The 21,990-nt window shown below is 35.8% G+C and overlaps 1 protein-coding gene across 3 annotated transcripts in view; it reads left to right on the top strand.

Annotated features, from left to right (window-relative positions):
* The window catches only part of Supt3h (SPT3 homolog, SAGA and STAGA complex component), a 442,678-nt gene that overhangs the window by 271,465 nt on the left and 149,223 nt on the right, over window positions 1-21,990 (top strand). For all 3 annotated transcript variants that reach the window (XM_012515533.2, XM_023719414.1, XM_023719403.1), the window contains exons 4-5: window positions 9,135-9,221; window positions 12,392-12,482. In XM_012515533.2, coding sequence (XP_012370987.2) covers window positions 9,135-9,221; window positions 12,392-12,482 — 178 coding nt within the window. The remainder of the gene's footprint in view (window positions 1-9,134; window positions 9,222-12,391; window positions 12,483-21,990) is intronic.

The following is a 21,990-nucleotide window of genomic DNA, read 5'->3' on the forward strand; positions in this document are numbered from 1 at the left end:
CTTAGCTTAATCTCCAGTTAGCACCCTATTTGAGGTTTTTACTCCCTGTTCAGTAGCTTTATATTGGATGAACAAACTGGGTATCAGTGTGTAAGTAACAATAACAGGCCTTTTACTGATGTTAATCTCACCAAGAATACTGTAATTTAATACTGCTACTCTACAATCAAAAAGAGTAAATAAAAGGCAAATATATGTTGAGCCACTATTATGTTTAAGTCATTTATTATCTTTTCTCTCCATTTTTTCCTCTTTTGTGTGTGTGTGTGTTGTTGTTAAAATCCCTCCAAGGTAACTGGTTTTACTCCTGTCTGGGTTGATTTTAGTGAGTTGATACATTTGGTGTTATGTGAAGTTATAGAGCTTATTCACTCAAAGGCCAGAGCAGGCTTCTGCAGTTCTCTGCCTTCCTGCTCTATGTCTTGCACCTGTCTCTGATTGCCAGGATATGCCTGTCATATAGCTTTCTTAAATAGTTTTTGTCAAAATGCTTTTGGCAAAATATGCCATTTTATTTCATTATGCATTAGTGGAACATTTTCATCACAGAAGAGAGCTGTCTTGTAAAGAAAGCCTTACAAAATAGAATGAATTTTTGTAAACTCACTGAAATTATACAAGGTATGCAGGCAGCTCAGTGGAAAGGGAAATGCTTCTCTGCCTGAACTAAAAAAGACCTTGGGGAGGTAGACACATCTCACTCACATTTTTGAAGGTCATACAGACCTGTCTTCTCTGCTGTTTTGTTACTCAGAATAGGACCATGGGAGCATATTCTTGGGGGATTATGTTGTTATAATCTGATGTGAACAAATCTTTTAACAATATACCAGTTTTGGGTTTAGTAACTAAACCTAAACATTTTCACACCCTGCCATTTTATCAGTGGAATCGCCTTTTCTTTTCAACAAGAATCAAACTTGGGACCTTGTGCTTGCCAGGCAGGCACTGTGTCACTGAGCTATGTCCCCAGTCCTGGAATCTCTTTTTCATCTCTTTCCTAACCAAGAATGCCATCCCTAAGCACTATCTTGTGTTTGTAAATTCTCCTTCTGCCTGCACTATATTTCATTTGATCTTTACTGTGACCTGAGTGTAATATGATCTAAACTTTGCCATCTGTTTAATCATAATAACTCAAGAATGGAATATGTGATTGATACCTGGGCACAGGAAACCTGACTTTTCATTTAGCTTTACATATATTACACCTAATTTGTTAAATACTATATACAACAGGTATTACTTTTCCTATGCAAGCAGTCTTTGGATACAAAATTTGAATAAGTGCAACTTTCTCTCACAAGGTGAAGTATATACAAATTATCTCTATTCATATGACGAAAGCACAGGGCAGATAGGAAATAGAGATCGATGGCTTTTATGTGTTAGTAGTTATAGTGCTATAATCCCGTTTTGCAACTGTCTTTGGCTTTCAAATGTATCTGGAACTACTGAGTAGGCTATAGAAATACTTAGCTATGTCACCTGCTAATTTGTATGCTGTGGTAAACATGGTAAAGTAAGTCATTAATACTACATAAGAACCCAATGTCATGCTTCCTCCCACACTCCTGCAGTTAACTGTGCTGGTTATTTCCACTGCTATGACTAAGTGGGTTTCATTTTGAGAGCTGATTCTCATATACATGTCTCCAATTTGTGTAGCGTCTTGTGATTATCCTTTATTCTCAAAGATGCAACCATTTAATTATGAAACCAAAAGTCAACTGTACTCAGGGTTAAATATTAGGATCAGAAAATAAAAACAGAAAAGCTCTTTGAAGCTCATTTGTTATTCATTTGCCTTTAGTTCCCTGTTGAAGAATCTGAGAATCAGAAAAATCAGCTTTTCAATGTAAAACTGTAGATACAGAACTGGATACATTGTAAGATACACATTATATTTCTTGTTGAAGTGATTTCCTATGAGAAATCATTACAAGAACAGTTCTTTGTCAGAAGATACCATAATTTTCCCTTTGAGTTTAGATGAGACTACATTTTATAAGAAAGTCATTTTAATGGCATACATATGTTGTATATGTATTTGTATACACACACTGTGTACACAAATAAGGATATATCCAGTATCCCAATATATAATTATACATAAGAATGAAACTGTAAAGATACATATTTAGCAATTTATATACGTGTTTATGTTTAAGATAGTAAAAGACAAATCTCAACAGTGAATAAGAAGATTGTATGATAGGGAAATACTGAGTCACATCTCTTAAGATCTATAATATTTTGAGTCATAATTTCCTCTAGATACAAGTGTATTTTCTCTCATGCAGTTGTTTAGTTCTGAATTCATAGGCTGTATCTGCATAGAGATACTGGCTTGGATGTTTTGATCCACTGCTGCCACCACCATCACCCAAGCACCACCACTTGTCTTCCTCCTCCATTTCTTCCTTTTGTTCTTTTTTTTTCTCTTCCCCCTTTCTCTCACCTTCTTCTTCCAGCCATTCATTTCCCAGCAACTAAAACGTTTTGACAAGCAAATGCAAGTTCTCTTCAACTTACCAAGAGGTTACATTCTGATAAACCTATCACTGTTTCACAACATGAAAATCTCATCTGAACAGCAGAGCTTAGCAGCACACTGTGTGGTACAGGACTCAGTGATCCCCTGTGACTGCAGCGTGCCTCCGAGCCACACCTGCTGTGGCTGCCCAGCACCACCTGAGAGTAGCTGCTGTGTGTTGGCAGTCTAGGAAAAAATTAAATTCAATCTACAATTTTTCCTTAATGGGTAGTGCTTGCCATTTTATAGTCAAAAAGTCTTAGCTTAAAATTACAAAGTCAGGGCTGTCTGTAAATATTTGTATGGCTAGACTTTTTAAATGAAGTATAAAGTTTGATATAATCATTACATTTTTCTCTGATCTGGATAAGAAATAATCTTTTAGGAAAGCATGAATGGCTCTACATGATTTTATTATAATCAGTTTTGTTTGTATGTCTTTCTCAGGTTTGTCACAAGATAATACATAAATAATTTGAAGGACAGTAAAGTATTTTGAATAAAAGTTAGTATTAAAGAGCAATTTCAGGATCTAGTTAAACATGGTACATGTATCAAAACTCTCAAAACCCAATAAAGATCAGCAAAGTTGACTAAACTGTTTAAAACTGCAAAGGCAAAGAAAAGAGAAGACTAAATAGCTGATATGAGAATTTTTTTAAATCTAGTAGCTTAAAAGAGATAGCAAAACTGAAGGCTTAATAGAAAAAGCCTTGTAATATGGAAAAACTCAGCATTAAGCATACCTCTGAAGAAATTATAGATGGACTAAAACCAGAAATAGCTGTAGAAAATAGAGAAATAGAGGCAGAGTTTTGTAGCTGTTTACCGTGTAAACCATACGGAGAGTAAGCTACCTCTTTGCCATTTTGGAAATGTAGAGGAGGTCTACTCTTTGGAGACTTTCAATAAAAAAGGTCTCTGGTTTTAGATACATTGATCAGAAGTCCACCAGCATTCAATTCATAGACATTTCAGGAGGAATCCAGAACACAAAAGGTAGAACATTTTTCAAAATAATAGAAAAGATGTGTATTGGATAGGAAGAAGATTGTCATTATTTGCAGATGACACAATCCTCTACACAAAAGTCCTAAAAAATTCCACCAAATAAGTATTCCTAGAATTAGTAACCAAAATCAGTAGGATATCTGGATACAAAATTAACCCACAAAAATCAATAGCATTCCCATTCAGTAATAATGAACCCTAGCAAGAACAAAGTTAGGAACACAGTTTTACTCACAAATAGTATCAAGTAAAATGAAATACCAGAGAATTAAACTACCAAGGAAATGAAAGACCACTAAGGGCCAGGGAGATAGCTCAGTGTGAAATAAGTGCTTGCCTGGCAAATGCAAGGTCCTGAGTTTGCTCCCTTGTATCACCCAAGGGGGGGTGCAGTCACTACAATGAAAACTTCAGTACTTTGAAAAAGGAGATTGAAGAGGACATCAGAAAAATAGAATGAGAGTCAGCCAAATAGCACAGTGGATTAAAGTGCCTGCAAGCAGGCGCAGGGGTCAGGGGTTCGATCCCTGGGCCTGACTTGTCGGCCTTGCCCCCAAGAGCTCGCTGAGACAGCAATTGAGACTGAGCGTGGTGGTGTGGGCCTGTAATCCCAGCTGTTGGAAAGCTGTAAATAGGCAGATCACTGTGAGTCCAATCTAGACCTTTCCCTAAAATACAAAAAAAAAAAAAAAGAAAGAAAAAAAGAAAGAAAGAAAGAAAGAAAGAAAGAAAGAAAGAAAGAAAGAAAGAAAGAAAGAGAAAAATAGAATGATATCCCCTATTCCTAAAAAGGCAGAACCAGGCTGGGGAGATAGCTCAGTGGAATAAGTGCCTGCCTGGCAAGTGCAGGGTCCTAAGTTCAATCCCCGGTACCGCCAAAAATAAATAAGAACAGGTAGAACCAATATAATGGGATGACCATATTTTCAAAACTGATCTACAGATTTAATGCAGTCTTAATCAAAATAACAAAAGCATTCCTCAGAGAACTAATATCTAAATGTTTAAACAAAAACAATCTGATGAAAGATAAAACTGGTGTAACCCTTGAAGACATATGTATAGGCAAGAACATTCTAAACAGAACCCCAATTGCATAAGAAATAATACCAAGAATCAACAAATGGGATCCTATCAAATTAAAATATTTCTATACAGCAAAGGAAACAGCCACTGGACTGAAAAGAACATACAGAAAGGAAAAAGACTTACTACAAACTTTTTGTCAGAGAAAGAGAGGTAAACAGAGAATAGATTTATTATAAAGATTTCACCCATGCATCTGTAAGGCCAAGACTCATGATCTTCAGCTGGCAAGCTGCAGACCTGGGAGAGCCAAGCTGCATGAAAATTAGCTCTGTCCTGAAAGCTGGAAACCTCCACATGAAAAGTGAAAGTCCAGTCTGAGCCCAAGACAGGAAGGACATTGTGTCCAATGGGAGCTCTCAAAAAGATGTTCTTCCTTAGCCTCTTCTCTGTGAGACCCTTGAGGCTTTGTGGTGATTGGTAGACACCTGCTCATATTAGGAATAGTGCTGTGGTTTGAACATCCCCTTCAAAACTCAGGTGGATATTTAACTGCATTGAAACAGTATTAAGAGTTGGTTAGGCCACAACAGTGTTACGTAGTGAATTGAAGCCCCTCCTGTACGAGTGTTAAGAGTGGACTCCTGATAAAGGATGTGCTTGGCCACCACCCTTCCCTCATCTGTCTTGTGCCTGCTCATATGCTCTTTGTCCTACCTTGTAACAGGAAGGCCCTCACAAGATGAGAGCACCATGCTTATGGACTCCATAGCATCCAGAACTGTGGGTCAAAGGAGCCCTTTTGTTTATAAATTACTTCAGCAGAAAAGAGACAGTCTGCTTTACTTGGTATACTGATTTTCTCATGTTAATCTTAGTTATACTTCCACCCAGAATAATGTTTGGCTAAATATCTGCATGTTCTGTGGTCCAGTCAAGATGACACATGAGGGCTGGCCAAATAGCTCAGTAGATTAAAGCGCCTGCAAGCAGGCGCAGGGGCCAGGGGTTTGATCCCCCCGGGCCTGTCATGCCAGCCCCGCCCCAGCCCCCAGGGCGCCCTGAGATGGCAATTGAGACTGGGCGTGGTGGCGCACACTGCACCTGTAATCCCAGCTCTTGGGATGCTGTGAAATGTAGATCACTATGAGTCCGATCTAATAGTGGGACCCTGAACACCGTGTAGACCCTTCCAAAAAAAAAATACAAAAAAAAGATGACATTTGAAATTGGCCAGTGTAAGTACACGAAGACTCAGAACAGAAATTACTGGCACTTAAACATAGAATTATTATATAAGGGAGAAAAACAAGAAATGTAGTGAGGGTGAGAGTATAGGGAAAATCTTAGTTTATCAAGTGGCAGAGACGGTAATAGTGAAATATTGTAGATCTTGAAACAAGAGTTTGAACATTATATTTGAGGAAAATCATTTTACCAGCTAAGTCTAGGATGCTCAACAGTTTGGGAACATGACCATTTAGAAACCAGTGAATAAAAATTCCCAGAGGTCTGGATTGGGTTAAATAGTGTCAAAGTAGAGAGCACATTTTATGATGTTGGGCTGTAAGAACAAGAAAATCAACAGAAGAAGCTGGGGAAAAGTGTTGTGAAGTGGGGAGAAAATAGAATTTGACAATTCATGTCATTGACAACAGTGAGACAGTAGGAAGAAATTTTTTTGTGGGATCAAAGATGTTAGATTTGAGATGATACATATGGTATACCTTGTAATACTCAGCCTTACCATAAAATAGGTAAAATGCAAGTATGATGAATTTTGATGGTTTACTTTTACATAATTGTTATAAGTATATATTGTTTACTTTGAAGAATAAAAATTTATCAGAAAAAATTGAAATTTATAACGGAATTAATTGCAATTTTGGTAGAATAATGTCTTTCAGCAAAATTTTTTCATTCCAAACAAACCTCTACATAGTTATTAGTCCTGTACACTTACCATACAGTTAAAACTTATGTGCTTATTATAATACTGACTGGACTCAAAATACTGCTCTGTTCTGTAATGCTTTATCCATTTTATAATACAATTAAATACATACTATTTTATGTGTAGTAAAAACTATGTATGCGTTTCTGTTTTATTTTAGTTTAATTACTGCCAGAATTATTTGACCAGCTGAAATTTAAAATTCCATTTATTTATGATAATTATGAAAATAAAATATTGCTTATAGCATATAAGTAGCTTTTTTAATTTGAAACGAGGACCTTAAAACATGGCCATGCAAGCCCTCTACCACTGAGCTACATCCAGAGCCCTTTAGAAATTTTTATTTTGATGCAGTGTCACTTAGCTGCCCAGACTGGTTTGGATTTGTCATCCTCTTGTGTTAGCTTTTCAAGTAAAACTTTTGTTTTCTTGACTCTGGGAGTCTTAGCAACATAAGAGATATTGATTTCCTGTTGCTAGTATTATTTTCATGTTACGTGTGTTTCAGTGTTAGACCCAGCACCTTGTGAATCTGGACTGCCAAGCTGCTGAACTGTTATTTAAGTTAGTCCTGTTTAGAATATTGCCCCCACTACTCTTAATAAGCATAGGCAGAAATTTTTAGTAGTAAGCCAATAAATAATACCTGTTTTAGTATGAGTTGCTTTAAGTAGCTAATAACACCTCTCTCTCACCTTCATTAAGTGAATTTGTTTAGGGTTGAGTGGCATGAGTGAGGTAAAATAATGATCCTTGCAGCCTCAGAGGCCTCATTATGCAGAGCCAAATCCATGCTTGGGAGAGAGAAATAAGAAATCCATGCTGAGGCAGGAGACCTAAGAAATATTCATTGAAAGAAATAAGAAAATCAGGTAGATGAATAGTGAAGATGAACTAATCCTGCTATATGGGACATGGTTTTGAAAAACTAATTTAAAATATTGTACTCTTCCATGTCTTCATTTTGATTGTTTTGATCTTTTCTTGTAATTATGTCTATCAACTGACATTTTGAATTATCCATATATAGTGTGCATAAACCATTGCTTAATCAGTAAAACTTGTGCTATATGTTAATTCTGATCTTTTCTTGGCATGTGCGAAATTACTGTGTCTATATAATCTCATTTCAGTTTTCAAATTATTACCTGTTCGAAAATAAAAAGCAAAGAAAACATTAAATGCCAAAGCTATCGCCTTCATCAGAATACGTACCCTATATTCTTCACATTGATTGCTTGTATTTTAGACCCCGTTAGGTATGTTTCCATTTGAAAGGGGATTTGTACACGTGTTTCCCTGACACTTCCAGTTTTAGAAAAAAATATATTCGTGATCATCTTTTTTAAACATGCCCTGCCCCAAATTCTTTTTAAATGTTTCACAGTTAAATTTGTATTTTTAGGTAGGATTATGTTTAGATACCAGCTACCAGTATATAGGAAATTGATAATAAAGCTGGTAAAGCTGACACATTGGGAGTTTATAGTCTATTTTGTAGTCTGTGTATTTAGAGAAGGTTTGAAGCTTATATAGCAAAATTGTTTAAATCTTTAAGCAGACCTTCAGCACAATGTACTGTTTAATTTCACATAATTGTTAAGACAACAGTATGTCACTTTTATAGCTTAACTCTTAAGACTTAGATTTTTTTTTCAAAAAATGATGTTGATGCATTGAGAAACAGATTTTATATATAAATATTTCTATATTTCAACTTGGATAGAGTTGGTTTGGTGCAATCAGCATGGCTTGATCAAATTTGGAAGAAGTTACAGCCACATTTTTGTAGTGTTTTCTCCAGTGTCTTTATTTTTTTCAGATGGAGTATTTTATGTTCCTTCCAACTAATCAAAATAAGAAGCGGAGTTTGCCTTTGCCAAAACTAGAACTATCATTTTTCACATTCTTTTATTTTCCAGGTCATTTTCAAGTAAGATTGTGTTTCTAGGACTTCTGAATTCCTGAAAACTATGACTTTGAGGATTTAAGGGCCCAAATGAACATTTCAGGGAGAATCTAACTTTTCATGCAACATATTTTGTGTTGTACATTCCAGATAGTTAACTTGTGTGCATGTGATTAGTGTGGAGAGAAATTAATGCCGTCCAGTATTATGATTTATGGACTGAATTGTATACCCACTGAAAACTTGCCAAAACGAAAAGCGTTTCTTTCCTTTGGATATTAGAAGCAGCTACTCTTTTTGTTGATCTTTTAAGTTCTGAATGGGTCTATTTCAAATAATACCAGCATGGGAGTTCAGATTAATAATATACTTATTTAACTAGTGGTACTGAGTGAAACCATTGCTCATATGGGTATGAAGGATAAAATTTCATAAAATTATTTTCAGGTGCATTAATGCATTTGTAAAAGCTGTGTATGATTTTTCTTTTGCATGAAAGAAGTCAAGGAATTCTGTTCATTGTATTAGTTACAGGTGGGTTCATAAGTTAATTTAATTGCTTTTTTCCTATCTTAAAACATAGTTCATTTTTGCTGGATTTTCCCCAAAGTTTAACTCAGTACATTTATCTCTCTGGAGACATCATGATTGTATGATATTTAAGAAAAAGATCTCTAAATTTATTTTTTTCTTAGTTACAGCAAGCTGCTGAGGTTTCTCAGCTGAGGGGAGCAAGGGTAATCTCTGCTGAAGATCTTCTGTTTCTGATGCGAAAAGATAAGGTAATGTGAAAAAAAAGTTAGAAAAGTGGGGGTGGCAAGATAGCTCAATGGACTAAAGCACCTGCTTAGGCAGGTTTAGGCAAGCTTGGGGACCACAGTTCTATCCTAGGCACCACATGCCATGCTAGGCCTGCCCCCAGAGCAGGCTGAGCCAGTAACACACACACAAATGTGATATGAAGCAGTTTCATTATGGTAAAATACTAGGGCTCATGCTTAATTGAACTTAATAAGGAAATTTGTCTTTCCTTGTTACAGCTTTCACATTAAAATCATAACTACTAAAGTTTTAGTCTTTATGGTTTTTATAACAAAATCAGTTTGCTACAATAGAATTGCTATTTTTGCAAGAACAATGACTGCTAGTAAAACTTTATTAAAAGTAATCCTCCATTATCCTTGTATGTCTGTTTAGACATTTTCATTGCTGTATAATATTCAGTAAATATTGACTGTATGTTCTGTTGCTATAAATGAGATGTACCTAGGTGGCATATTTATTTTTCATCTCATTTTATACTTCAACATTATCAGGATCACAGTCTTTCATACACTAAATTTTTAAATACAGAGTTTATTCTGTGATACTAGCTTATTAAAAAAAGCAAAATCAATCAAAATAAGTGTGTGGAAAATATAATTATATACCATAATATCTGTTTTTTATATACTCTTGATTTTTAAGCTGGTACTTGTGTCTGATTTTGTCAAAATTATTTTCCATAAGTGGGTAGTTAAAAATGTTCTACAATATTTTCCATGTCTTAATCATTACTTTATTGTTATAAAGAATGTAAAGGGGAAAAATGTCTTTATCAAGAAGCTTATGGTCTTCTTTAAAGAATCTGGTGACTCACTTGAAGCAGCAGCTGAGAGTTAACCTAGTGTCAAGGTTATGAGCCTAGAGTTGTACAAGTGCAAACTCTGCTGAAGTGAAGCAAGGCTCATACAGCCACTGAGAGTAGGCCAAGCACAAGGAGATGAACGAGGGTGCTGCTAGTGCAGGAATCAGAATGAAGTGGCTCGTGGCTCTAGGATGACTAGGAAGGAAGAAATGGAGAGAAACTGAGCAATAAGAATGTGGAGGATTTGGTGACTCTCGACACTGGGAGGATCGAAAAGGCACTGTGAGGAGAAAGCCAGGGTGCTGTTGGCAGAGCAACAGGACACTCTAAAAGACACTTACTGCAGGCATCCAGGGAACAGCAGGTTGACATGTGGGCTTTGCAGAACATTTGTCACAAGCAAAGAAATTGGCACATACAATGCCCACATTGACACTTCTTTTTGCCCTTTTGGGGAAGTAAAAGATTAAAATCGTACTAAAACCACCGGAAAATACGCTGCTTGACAGTGTAATGCTGCTGTCCAGAAGGACTCTTCACCAGAAGATTTTTACCAACCAAGAACATAGAATTTTATTTATACCCCGACATGTTCCAGACAGAATTTAAACAAATTTACATAGGTAAAATATCAAACAAATGAAAAAAAAAAAAAAAATGGAACCCAAACACAGAGAAAAGAAGGGTAGCAGAAAACGTAAGGTCAGGTATGGCTTTTGTCTTAATACAAATAGTTCCAATTTATATTCAAACAGTATTTATTGGCTGTTATGTTTCACATATTGCACAAAGCAGGCATTACCTAGTCTCATGAATTTCTCATAGGGGACATGGTATGTATTTTTCCTACTGTGCAAGTAAACAATCAGTTTCAAGCATATGTACTACTTATGGCTGTGCTAAGCCTTTGTTGTAAGGCTAGTGAGATAGCTCAGTGGTCTAAATACCTGCCTGGCAAGTGCAGTGATCTGGGTTCAGTCCCCGGTACCACATGCTGTGCTAGCCCCTGGTTCTGAGCCAGGAAACCAGATGTGGTGGTACATGCCTGTAATTCCAGTGCTGAGGAGACTGAGACAGGAGGATCACTATGAGTCTGAGTTGAGTAATGAGACTCAGTACCTAATTAATTAAATTCTGAAAAAGATATAGTGTGTATCTCAAAGCTATTGAGGAGGTCAGATGGTGCATATTTAAAGGATTGTGTAAAATACAGTAGGATTCACATATTATTGGGAGACTTGGCTTGCAGGCCAAGGTCCTGGGTCTTATCTCAATACCTAAAACAAGGATAGGGAAATCTTAAAGCTGAAAGTTGGGCATCAGTGATAATACCCACTAAGTGCAGTCACTGAAAAGGCCTCAGAGTGTGAGCAATTATTTTTCAAAATTAACTAGTATATTTTTTACATAAATATAAAGAATATTATCCTGAAGACTTTAACTATCATTCATAGGCTGTGTGTTTCCTAAAAATAGGTTTCTCAGGTTACATATCAATGAAAAATTTTCAAGGAAGAAAATAAACAATACATGTTTATAACTCAATTTCTTAAATTCTATTTTAAAAGTATATAAAAAATTCAGTTAATATTAGCATACTTAGTGTAGGGAATGTGGTAGATACCAGTCTCAAAAAATAATCTTTAAGACTTTTATATACAGAGAAGTAATTATTGTGATTCTCGAACTCTGGATACTTGCAAATGAAAAGTACTTGTGTTTTAGGGCCGGCCAGATAGCTCAGCAGATTAAAGCACCTGCTTAGTCAGATGCAGAGGCCAGGGGTTTGAACCCCGGCCTGCTGTGCCGGATCTGCCCCATCCCTGGGGCACACTGAGACTGAGATTCAAATTGGACATACTGGTGCGTGCCTGTAATCCCAGCACTTAGGAGGCTGAAAAACAGGATGGATCATTATAAGTCTGATCTGTTTAGTGAGACCCTGTAGACCCTATACTAAATACATTTAAAAAAACCAGTACTTGTGTTTTAGCTCTTACGTTTAATTTGGAGGCACATTTTTTTTTCCATAGTATTGTGCCATGCACTGTTATGTTATCACTATTGTTCCTGTGATACTAGTTTTTTTTTTTTTTTTGAAACAGTCTCACTATATTGAGTTCAGATTGTCCTTGAGCTAACTCTATAGCCTAAGCTGATCTCGAACTCACAGTGATTCTTCGGCCTCAGCCTCCTGAGTGCTGAGATTAGAGGTGTGCACCACCATTCCTAGATACTAATTTCTTAAATGTAGTTATCATATTAGTCTTTATTTTCTGAAGTGAATATGCATATAAATGTTCTTACTTGCTGTTATTTTTATAGAAAAAGCTTAGAAGACTACTGAAATATATGTTCATGCGAGACTACAAATCAAAGATTATCAAAGGCATAGATGAGGATGAACTTCTAGAAGGTAATAGAACCAAAATGGTAAACTAAAACAGTAACATATGACCCATGTGTGCGGATGTCATGTTTTTTTCAATGTAAATATAGCTCTTCCCATCAGAATAGAATACTATATATGTTCTTCTTTTAAATAATATAGTTTGGAAATTATGCGTGAATGTATTTAGTTGACAATTTAATCTTGCTATTTTCTGTTAAATGTGACTTGATAACCATCTGGCATTTTAGTTGTTCTTTTAGAAATGTATACCACTTTACATCAGTCATGAGTGTAAGAACCATGTAGATTAAGTAAAACTGATTTTTGCACATGTTTTTCTTACGGTAGATAGAGGGAGTCAGAATCATTGTTTTTTACAGTGACACAGATTTTTGTTAATTTATCAACAGTACTTGATATGTTTTATAATTCAAAGTCACTTCATTCTTGTCTGTTAGCCCTGGGCTATTTAAAGTCTAACAAAAAATGTAACACAGAAAATTCTCCTTCTGTGATCTCTGAACAGAATTGCTTATTTTAGAATATTTAGAAAAATATTAGTGTTGCAAAATCAAACAGGGCAAAGCTGAAAATAGGTAAGTACTAAATAATATTTACTGAATCAAAATAAATTCACAAAAGTTAATTTAGAAATTTATTTGAAAATGTTTTTAGAAATAGCTTGTGCTATTGAGAAATATTTTTGGAAGTAACTCATTGACTGTAATCACCATTTCGGGGTACCTCTTCTAATTAGATATGTAGATAAATTAGGTAGCTAAAAAAAAAACTTACTAGATAAAGGAGAATTTCAGAAAACTTGACCCAACAAACTTTGAATATAAACCATTTATTTTTGTTTACCATCATCATATCAGTAGAAATAGCCTTATACGCCCCCTCGTGTTTTTCTGATTATCTGAATTATACACTATTTAATATTTAAATAGAGGGGCTGGGGAGATGGCTCAGTAGAATAAGCACTTGCCTGGCAAGCCCAAGTGTCTGAGTTCAATCCCCAGTTCCACCAAAAAAAAAAAAAAAGAAATGAAATGAAATAAAAAAATATTTAAATAGTGTGTGCCTATTTAATATTCTAATAGTCCTTATAGAATTTAATTTCTGAAGATTTTATTCTGGTGATTTTATATATTTCCTTTTAGGAATACAGACTTGTAGAGAAAATAAATACCTGGATTCCAGTCAATCCTAGTTCTCTACTTTTTCTGTGTAACTAGACAGTTTCCTTATCTCTAAAAGGGATATTATACTGCTGAACACATGGAGTTCATATAGAGTTAAGCAGCTGGTAACAAGTCTACCACGGGAATAGGTTAGACCTGTTAATATTGTGCTGTGAACATGTAAAAACTCAATCTGGAAATGTTATTTTTCACTTATGCTAATATCAGTACACTAGATCGCCTTTCCTTTTTTATTTTAGATCTTTCTACTTTATCTTCACCTATAAGTTCTAATTTGTGTGTCTTCTTTAAAAAGACCAAGAAAAAACACCAAAACTTAAAAAAATACTAGACAGAAAATGTAACACAAAATATTCAGGTCAGATACATCAAAGCCTAAGCTAGGATTGCCACTCTAGTGTGGGTGGGCATTCTGGACATGAACAATTCAGAGAAGGCTGCTACCTCTAAAATACTAGCCAAAGGTAAAAGAGTAGATATTGTGGAAGTACAACAGAAGATGGAGAAAGATATAGCTAAGTAGAGTCGTACTGGGGCTCATCACAAAACTTAAAAGGCTGGAACATTTTCACTCTTTAGATAGGTCCAGCATTATTTAGATCACTGTGTGGAACAGTGTATGCCCAAACATATTGAAAACAGCTTACCCAGAGAATGATTCCTGGAGTCTAACAGCTGTATGAGGTGTCAGTAGAGCCAGACCAGCAAGAAACCTAATGGGGGAAATTAGGAAAAGTGACAGAGATCACTTAATTAAAGGTACAGTCACTTTGGGTGATGGAGGATGCATACCCATGGCTCTGCTACATAATAAGCAGCACCAGAGGCTGCACACTACAAGCAGAGAGACTCCATTGCACTTACTCAGCCAAGACAGAAACAACTAAGTATTCTGAAGTGACACGCAGCCCACGAAAAAGGAGGGAATTATTATCTAGAGGTTCAGTAATATATTATCTGAAGGGTCCATTTTCAACAATAGGAACAAGATACCAGATACATAAAGACATAGGTAAATATGATCATTAAGAATGTGAAGAAAATGAGAAGTAGAATTTAGGAAAAACAAATTGATATTATGGTGTTTAAAAGGACAATAAACACAAATAATTCAATGGGGGACTCAATAAAAGTTTTGAGCCTGATGTGCTGGCCCTGCCCCTGGGGCACATTGAGACTAGCCATGGTGGTGAACACCTGTAATCCTAGTGCTTAGGAGGCTGAAAAACAGGAAGGATCACTATGAATCCGATCTGTGTAGTGAGGCCCTGTAGACCCTGTACTAAATACATATTTTAAAAAATTAAAAAATAAAAATTTTGAACCAACAGAATTAGTGTACTTTAAGACATCGTTAAAGAGTAAACAATCTGGAAATAAAAAAGTAAAGAAAAATTCACAGAGCTTCAGAAAACTGAGGAGACCATGAACTGTATCAGTGTGTACATTTTGTATCAGAAGGAAGAAAGAGGAGCAGACAAAAGTATTCCAAAAAAAGTAACTATTTTTCAAATTTGATAAAATTATTAGACTACATATCCAACCATCTCAATATATGTCAGTAGGGTCCTGGGGAGATAGCTTGGTGTTCTAGGCGCCTGCCTAACAAGCGCAAGGACCCCGGTTCAATCCCCGGTACCGCATGCCTTGCCATCTCTGGAACCCCAGGTGCAGAGTGCCAGCCACCGAAACTGGGAGTGGTGGTGCATGCTTGTAATCCCAGTACTGAGGAGTCTGAGACAAGAGGATCACTATGAGTCTGAGTTGCGTAGTGTACCCTATACCAAATAATTAATTAATTAAAAATAGACAAATGTCAGTAGGATAAATTCAAAGAAGTCTACTTGCATGCACGTTATAGCAGACAGAAAGTCAAACATAAGCCACCAAAGTAGGTATTTAGAAATGTGACCTTTGGGAAGTGAACAATGCCCTTTTAACAGAGATAGGGGAGGTTCCTTCTTTCTCAGATGGCAGGCACATCGGCATCTGCAAACTAGCCTTTATCAGACACCAGCACTTTGGTCTTGGCCTCCCAACATCCAGAACTGTAAGAAATAAATGTGTCTTGTTCAGACCACCCACTTTATGGTGTATCTGCTGCAGTAGTCTAGACAAAGACAGCCATCTGAGAAAGGCCTAGTTAATGGTGAAAAGCTGATCCCCTCTCCTCTGGGATCACAAATAAGACAATGATCTGTGGCTGTGCCACTTAACATTCAGCACTGTGCTTAGGCAGGGAATGAAGCAGAGAGCATCTAAATTGGAAAAGAAGAATTAAATTACCTCTGTCTGTAGATGACATGATCTTACATATTTTAAAAAAATTAAGGAATCAAAAGCTATTCCATACCTAGTAGATAAGTTCAACAAGTTTTCAGAATAAAATGTATACAAAAATAAATATATTTTAACATACTAATGATGAATAATCCAAAAATGAAGGAAGCAGTTTCTTTCTAAGTAGCATCAAAAAGAATAAAATACTTTAGAATAAAATTTACCAAATGTTTTCAAATGCTGAAAACTACAAAATATTATTGAAAGAAAAAAAGGCTTAGATGAAAATACAGATATCCTGTGTTCATGGAACACAATGCTTATATTGTCAAAGTTGTCCTGCTCACCAGTTTGATCTACAGATTCCACCTGCTTTTTGTAGAAATGGACAGGCTGATTGTATCATTCATGGAAATGTCAAGTTCTGGTATGGAAATGACTCATTTTCTAGGCTATCCACAGCCCAGAATAGACAAAACAATCTTGACAGAGAATGAAATTGACGGACTCTTGAATATGCATTTCAAAACTTGCTATAAACTTCCAGTAATCTAGACAGGAGGCTACTGGCATAAGGACAGACATATTGGTCAATAGATTTGGGTAAAATTGAGAGTCTAGAAATAGACCTTCACATTTAGGGTCAACTGATTTTGGTAAAGGTTTCAAAACATTTTAACAGGGTGGGGGGGGGGAATAGCCATTTCAATAAATGGTGCTCGGACAACTGGATATTTATGTGCAAAAGAGAAACTTTGGCTCTTTCATAACACAGCACACAAAAGTTAATGTAGACCGTAAAGCTATATGTGACAGCTCACATTTCAAAATTGTTAGAAACAAAGACAGGAGTAAATGTTCCTGAGGTTTGGTGCAGTAAAATATTCTGAACATGTAACAAAAAGTTCAAGAGACAAAAGAAAAAAATAGCTAAATTAGACTTGATCAATTTAAAAACTTTTGTGCTTCAAAGAACATTCTGAATGAAGAACATGAAAAGAGCCTAGAGATTAGTAGAAACTTTTGTATAAGTTTGTTACTTGTGTGTAGACTAGATAAAGAACTCTTACAACTCAACTTTTATGCCTTACACTTACAGTTTAAAAGTAAGTTTAAGGATGGGCAAAGAGTTTGACAGTTTTCTAGAATGGGCAAAAATTTTTCCAGAGCAGATTTATTTACTAATGGCCAGTAGACAGTGGGAAAAATGCTCAGTGTCTTTAGTCAGTAGGAAAATGCAAGTCAAACCCAGTCGAGAACTACTTCACATGCACTAGAATGGCTGTGATCAACAAGACAGTGAAGTGCTATGGGATGTAAACGGTGTGGCCACTTTGAGGAAGCAGACTGGGAGTGCCTCAGATAGCAAAACACAGGGGTACCAAATGAATAGAAGCTCAACTTCTAGAGGAGTGTAATGAAAGCAAGCGAAAATAAATCTCCACGCAAAATATTACACAAGAATATTAATAACATCACTCACAAGTGGAAAAAGCTCAAATGTCTGTCAAGAAATGTATAAATAAATACAGAATAGTCTTAAAAAGGAGTAAAATTGAGGGGCCAGGGAGATGGCTCAGTGCAGTAAGTGCTTCCCTGGCAAGCGCAAGGGCCTGAGTTCGATTCCCGGTTCTGCAAAAAAAAAAAAAAAAGAATAGTTCACCTTTGAGGCCGGGGAGATGGCTCAGTAGAATAAGTGCTTCCCTGGCAAGCACAAGGGCCTGAGTTCAATCCCCAGTTCCAAAAAGAAAAGAGGAGTAAAATTGAGCAATACAAAAATTGAGTACTTACGTAGGCTAAAACAGATTAACCTTGACTGCAGTTAGCAAAAGAAGCAATCACAAAGACCACATATTTTATTCTACTTATATGCAATGTCTACATCAAGAAAATCTACGGAGACAGGATGCAGAATAGCTGCCTGGAGCTGAAGGGAGGGCTGAGATGGAGAATCATTTACAAGTCCATCGTTTTCTGTCAAGCCTCCCCCACTGACTGTATTAGCCCGACTTTCTCAAGCTGTTAAATTTCTAAAGATTTAGTCGTTATGTTACATGAAGGTCCATACTCTGCATTATTAAGTGTAACTAACAGTGCCTCATTAAAAACCTCATAATCTAGGCATGCCTGGCTTACACCTGATTTTTATATAGATTAGAGAGCAAAAAAGAAATCATATAAATTAAGAGACACATAATTATAAAGAGAATTGTCCTGAAATCATTTTTCTAGTTGGAGACTATTTTCCTTTGTAAATACTTATTGGAAAATATTGAATGTAGGCACTCATTGTACTTTATAATCAGGACTTGGCTATGTTTGTGACACCTTTTTTTGGTATAAAAGTATGTAATTAGTCACATTAGCAAAGTCAACTTCTTTCACATTCACTGAATCACACATATTTTTATACATTATACTTACTGACTAGCTACTGAAGTATTTATACTCCTTTCTGACCTTGTGCAATAACTTTCTTAGCATTTGCATTTAACAGGCCTAAGGTGATAGATCATTGGCAACTCTGAGACCTAGCTTGCCCACAGACTTACTTTCAACCACCAGCTCTACAAAATTGAATATAAGACTGAGTATAATGATACATTTATCACCTAAGAGAAAGACAGTAAAGTCCCTTCAGGTTTTAAGTGTATTGCAATAAATTGTATATAGCATTTTTTCTTTTAATTTCAGATCTTGGTCTTGATGAGATTTACTGATTTTTTTAGTTTTTTAATTTTTATAATTAGTGCAACATATACACTAAAATTTTCATGATTAGCTTTACCGCAGCCCATCTGTTCTTATTTCTTTCCAAAAAGCAGCATTTGCTTTTATTTATTCTTAGTTTTAAATTATATTTCAGAATTTATCTTTGTTGACTGCCTCTTTCCATTGTCCCCCTAGTTTAAGTTGCCTTCTAATTAAGCATTTTAAGTTTTTCTTTGCAGTGTTGGGAAATGAAGCCAGGTCTTTCACACTGAGCTATGTCCCTAGTCCGTTTTTAAATAAATAAATAAATTTATTTTCATTCTGAGACAGTCTTGCTAAATTGCTGAATTGACTCGGATGGGCTTGAACTTGGGATCTTCCTGCCTCAGATTCCCAGAGTGCTGGGATTATAGAGATGGACAATGCCCTGTAGAAAATGTTAACTGTAATGGTTCTTACAGGGATCAAACCTATAATATTGGGTTATTAATACCATGCTGTAACTAAGTTACCCAACTGGGCTAGTCTTTCCTTTCTAATTACAAAGACATTTGGGCTATAGCTAGGATGTTTGAGGAAAATGTTCCTCTTTTCATTAATTTTTTTATACTTTTTGCTTTTTAAAGTAGTGTTTTTAAATTCCCCAGTAGAAAGCACTTTCATTTTAGGAATTTTTTATTGATTATTTTATTGTCACAGCAATTTAAAAATCTCTATGAGAGATGGGTCAAGGACTTGGGTGTTGCCCGCACCCTGCAGGCCCCACTTCACCTGCTTTTCTCTCTAGTTGCCCTGACTTGGATCTTCTGACTACCACACCTGAACCCCACTAGCAAAAAGTAGAAAGCACAAACCCTGTTGGGGTGAGAGGTGAAGGCACTTGGAGGAAGGAGGTAAAATAGAACACAGTACTTACCTAAGTTGAGAACCATGAAAAGTTGAGGTAGCAACTTCCATGAAATCTGGCAAGGAGAGCAACTACCAAGGTTCAGACATGGCTCGGAGGCTTCCCAGCGTTACCACACACAGCTTCCTAACTAATTTAGCAGAATATTTGAAAATTACAGAAAAAGTGTGGACTGGGATGTACTTCAGTGAGTGATATGCTTGGCATATCTGTGGCCTGGGTTATATCCTTGCAATGCCAACAAGGAAAAAATAAAGGTCACTCTTCAGAGCAAATTAGGCCTCAATTGAAAATATATTATAAATCAGCCATAGTACATGGGAGAATAGCAAGATGTAGTTCCAAGGGAAGAAGTAAGAGATGTGAAAAATAAAACCATGAAAATAAATAAAACCATGAAGGGTAATATGCATGTGAAAGCCATTTTAGAAAAAAAAAAAAAGTGATAGTGAACAAGCAATTATTAAGTAAATATAAGAAATATATAACCTTACAGGAAGAAAATCTGATCCCACGATGTAAAAACTGCAGCCTTTATTTTAATGATTAAAGGTGTATATCTAGGATATGTTAGCAAAATTCCTGGTCTTTAAGTGAAAAACTCTTCCTCTGCCCACCAAAAGGGGAGGAACAAACATGTATGCTGCTTGGTGAGCTTCTCTCATTTGTAACTCCAAGCTAGAAGGCCTAGAATACTAACTGCTGGTTTTTGGGAGCAGAGGACTTCATGCCCTCTGAAGGTATGCTGGAATGGGTGAAGAGAGCTGATATGATGCCCAAGTACAAAACGTAAATCATCCATGTTTCTTATCTAGAGATTTCAAATTTACAAACAAGAATAGTGAAGAGAAAGAATGTGGAGTAATCTTGTTTGGGCTGATCCAGTATGTAGCCCCAATGATATATTACTTAAGAACATATAATTGAAGTTAAAAATTTCCTAAAATACTCTTTCTGTTAGTATTCTATAAATAATACTCTTTTTCACAAAAAGTCAGTTACTGTCAACTGAGTAATGGATAAAAAAGATGGGGTATTTTTATACAATGCAGTATTATTCAGCTATAAAGAAAGATAAACTTGAGGCTTTTATAGGTTAAATGGATGTGACCAGGCTGAAATAAATCACACCCACATGTGCAAACATCATTTTGTCTCCATAGTGTAAGAATTTGAAAGAGTAAACAAAATTCATAAAGTATAGGGGCTGGGGAGATAGCTCAGTGGAATAAGCACTTGCCTGGCAAGCTCAAGGACCTGAGTTCAATCCCCGGTTCCGCAAAAAAAAAAAAAAAAAAAAAAAAAAAAATTCATAATGTATAATAGATACTGTGAAAGGGAAAGAAGCTGCTCAAATCAAAAAAATCAAAAGAAAAAAAGTGGAATGAAGGAAAAGAGAAAGGAATGAAAGGAGGAAGGGGGAGTATATATATATATTATATATATATAATGATAATTGTACTACTAATTTCTATTGCCTTACTGAAAGGAATAGTTAATTTTTTGACCAATTTTGCATGCTTGTATATGGTATTCTGGACAACTACTTTGAAGATAACAGTATGCAATGTAACAACCATTGATTTCCTATCTCGATTTGAAATTTTGTATCATTTTTAATGTTTTTTTAAAATTTTTGTTCTCTTTAAAATATATTTCTTAAAAGCCTAGTACTTAGGTAGAAAAGGGGTGAAGTAAACATTATTCAAAGTCTGTTGGTGGGGACCAAAGAGGAAAATGTGTAAATGTTATTATGGTCTCTTACTACAGAGGAGAAAGGAGTTATTTTATAGGAGGAAGGTTATCTCTCACTGAGAGTATACTTGAAAACATATTGTAAATAATAATTGAAACACGCTGGCATAGTGGCACAAGCCTGTAATCCCATCATTCAGAAGGCTGAGGCAGGAGTGAGTTCAAGGCCAGCCTTGACTATATAAGCAAATTCAAGGCTAGCCTGCAGTGCATAATGAGACCTTGTCTCAAAACAAAAAACAAAAAAAACCCTACTAATACTTGAATCTATTTAAAATATTTTCAGGCAGTGTGTCTAAGCAGAGAATGGGGAAGTAAACATTAATGAATACAGAGAAAGATATAGTAAACACCAACAGAATAGAAAAGTATATTACAGCATGAAATCAACAAAGTGAAAAAGTAGAAAAGCCAGTAAAATACTCAGATCAGTAAAAATAAGGAAAAGGAAAAAACAAAATGAGATGACTACTAAAAAAAAGAAGGAAAAAAGAAAAATCAAATACACTGCACTAAATGTAAATCTAGTGAATTCTTCCATTAAAAGTTAAACTCTAAATGGCACATTGTGACTCACATTTATAACCTGAGCAATTGAGAAGCTGAGGCAGGAGGATCATCCCAAGTTCCATTCCAACCTGTACTTTGTGTTGGTACCCTGCCTGCCTGCCTG

The sequence above is a fragment of the Octodon degus genome, unplaced genomic scaffold, assembly GCF_000260255.1.
Source record: "Octodon degus isolate 3935 unplaced genomic scaffold, OctDeg1.0 scaffold00005, whole genome shotgun sequence".
Classification (NCBI taxonomy): domain Eukaryota; kingdom Metazoa; phylum Chordata; class Mammalia; order Rodentia; family Octodontidae; genus Octodon; species Octodon degus.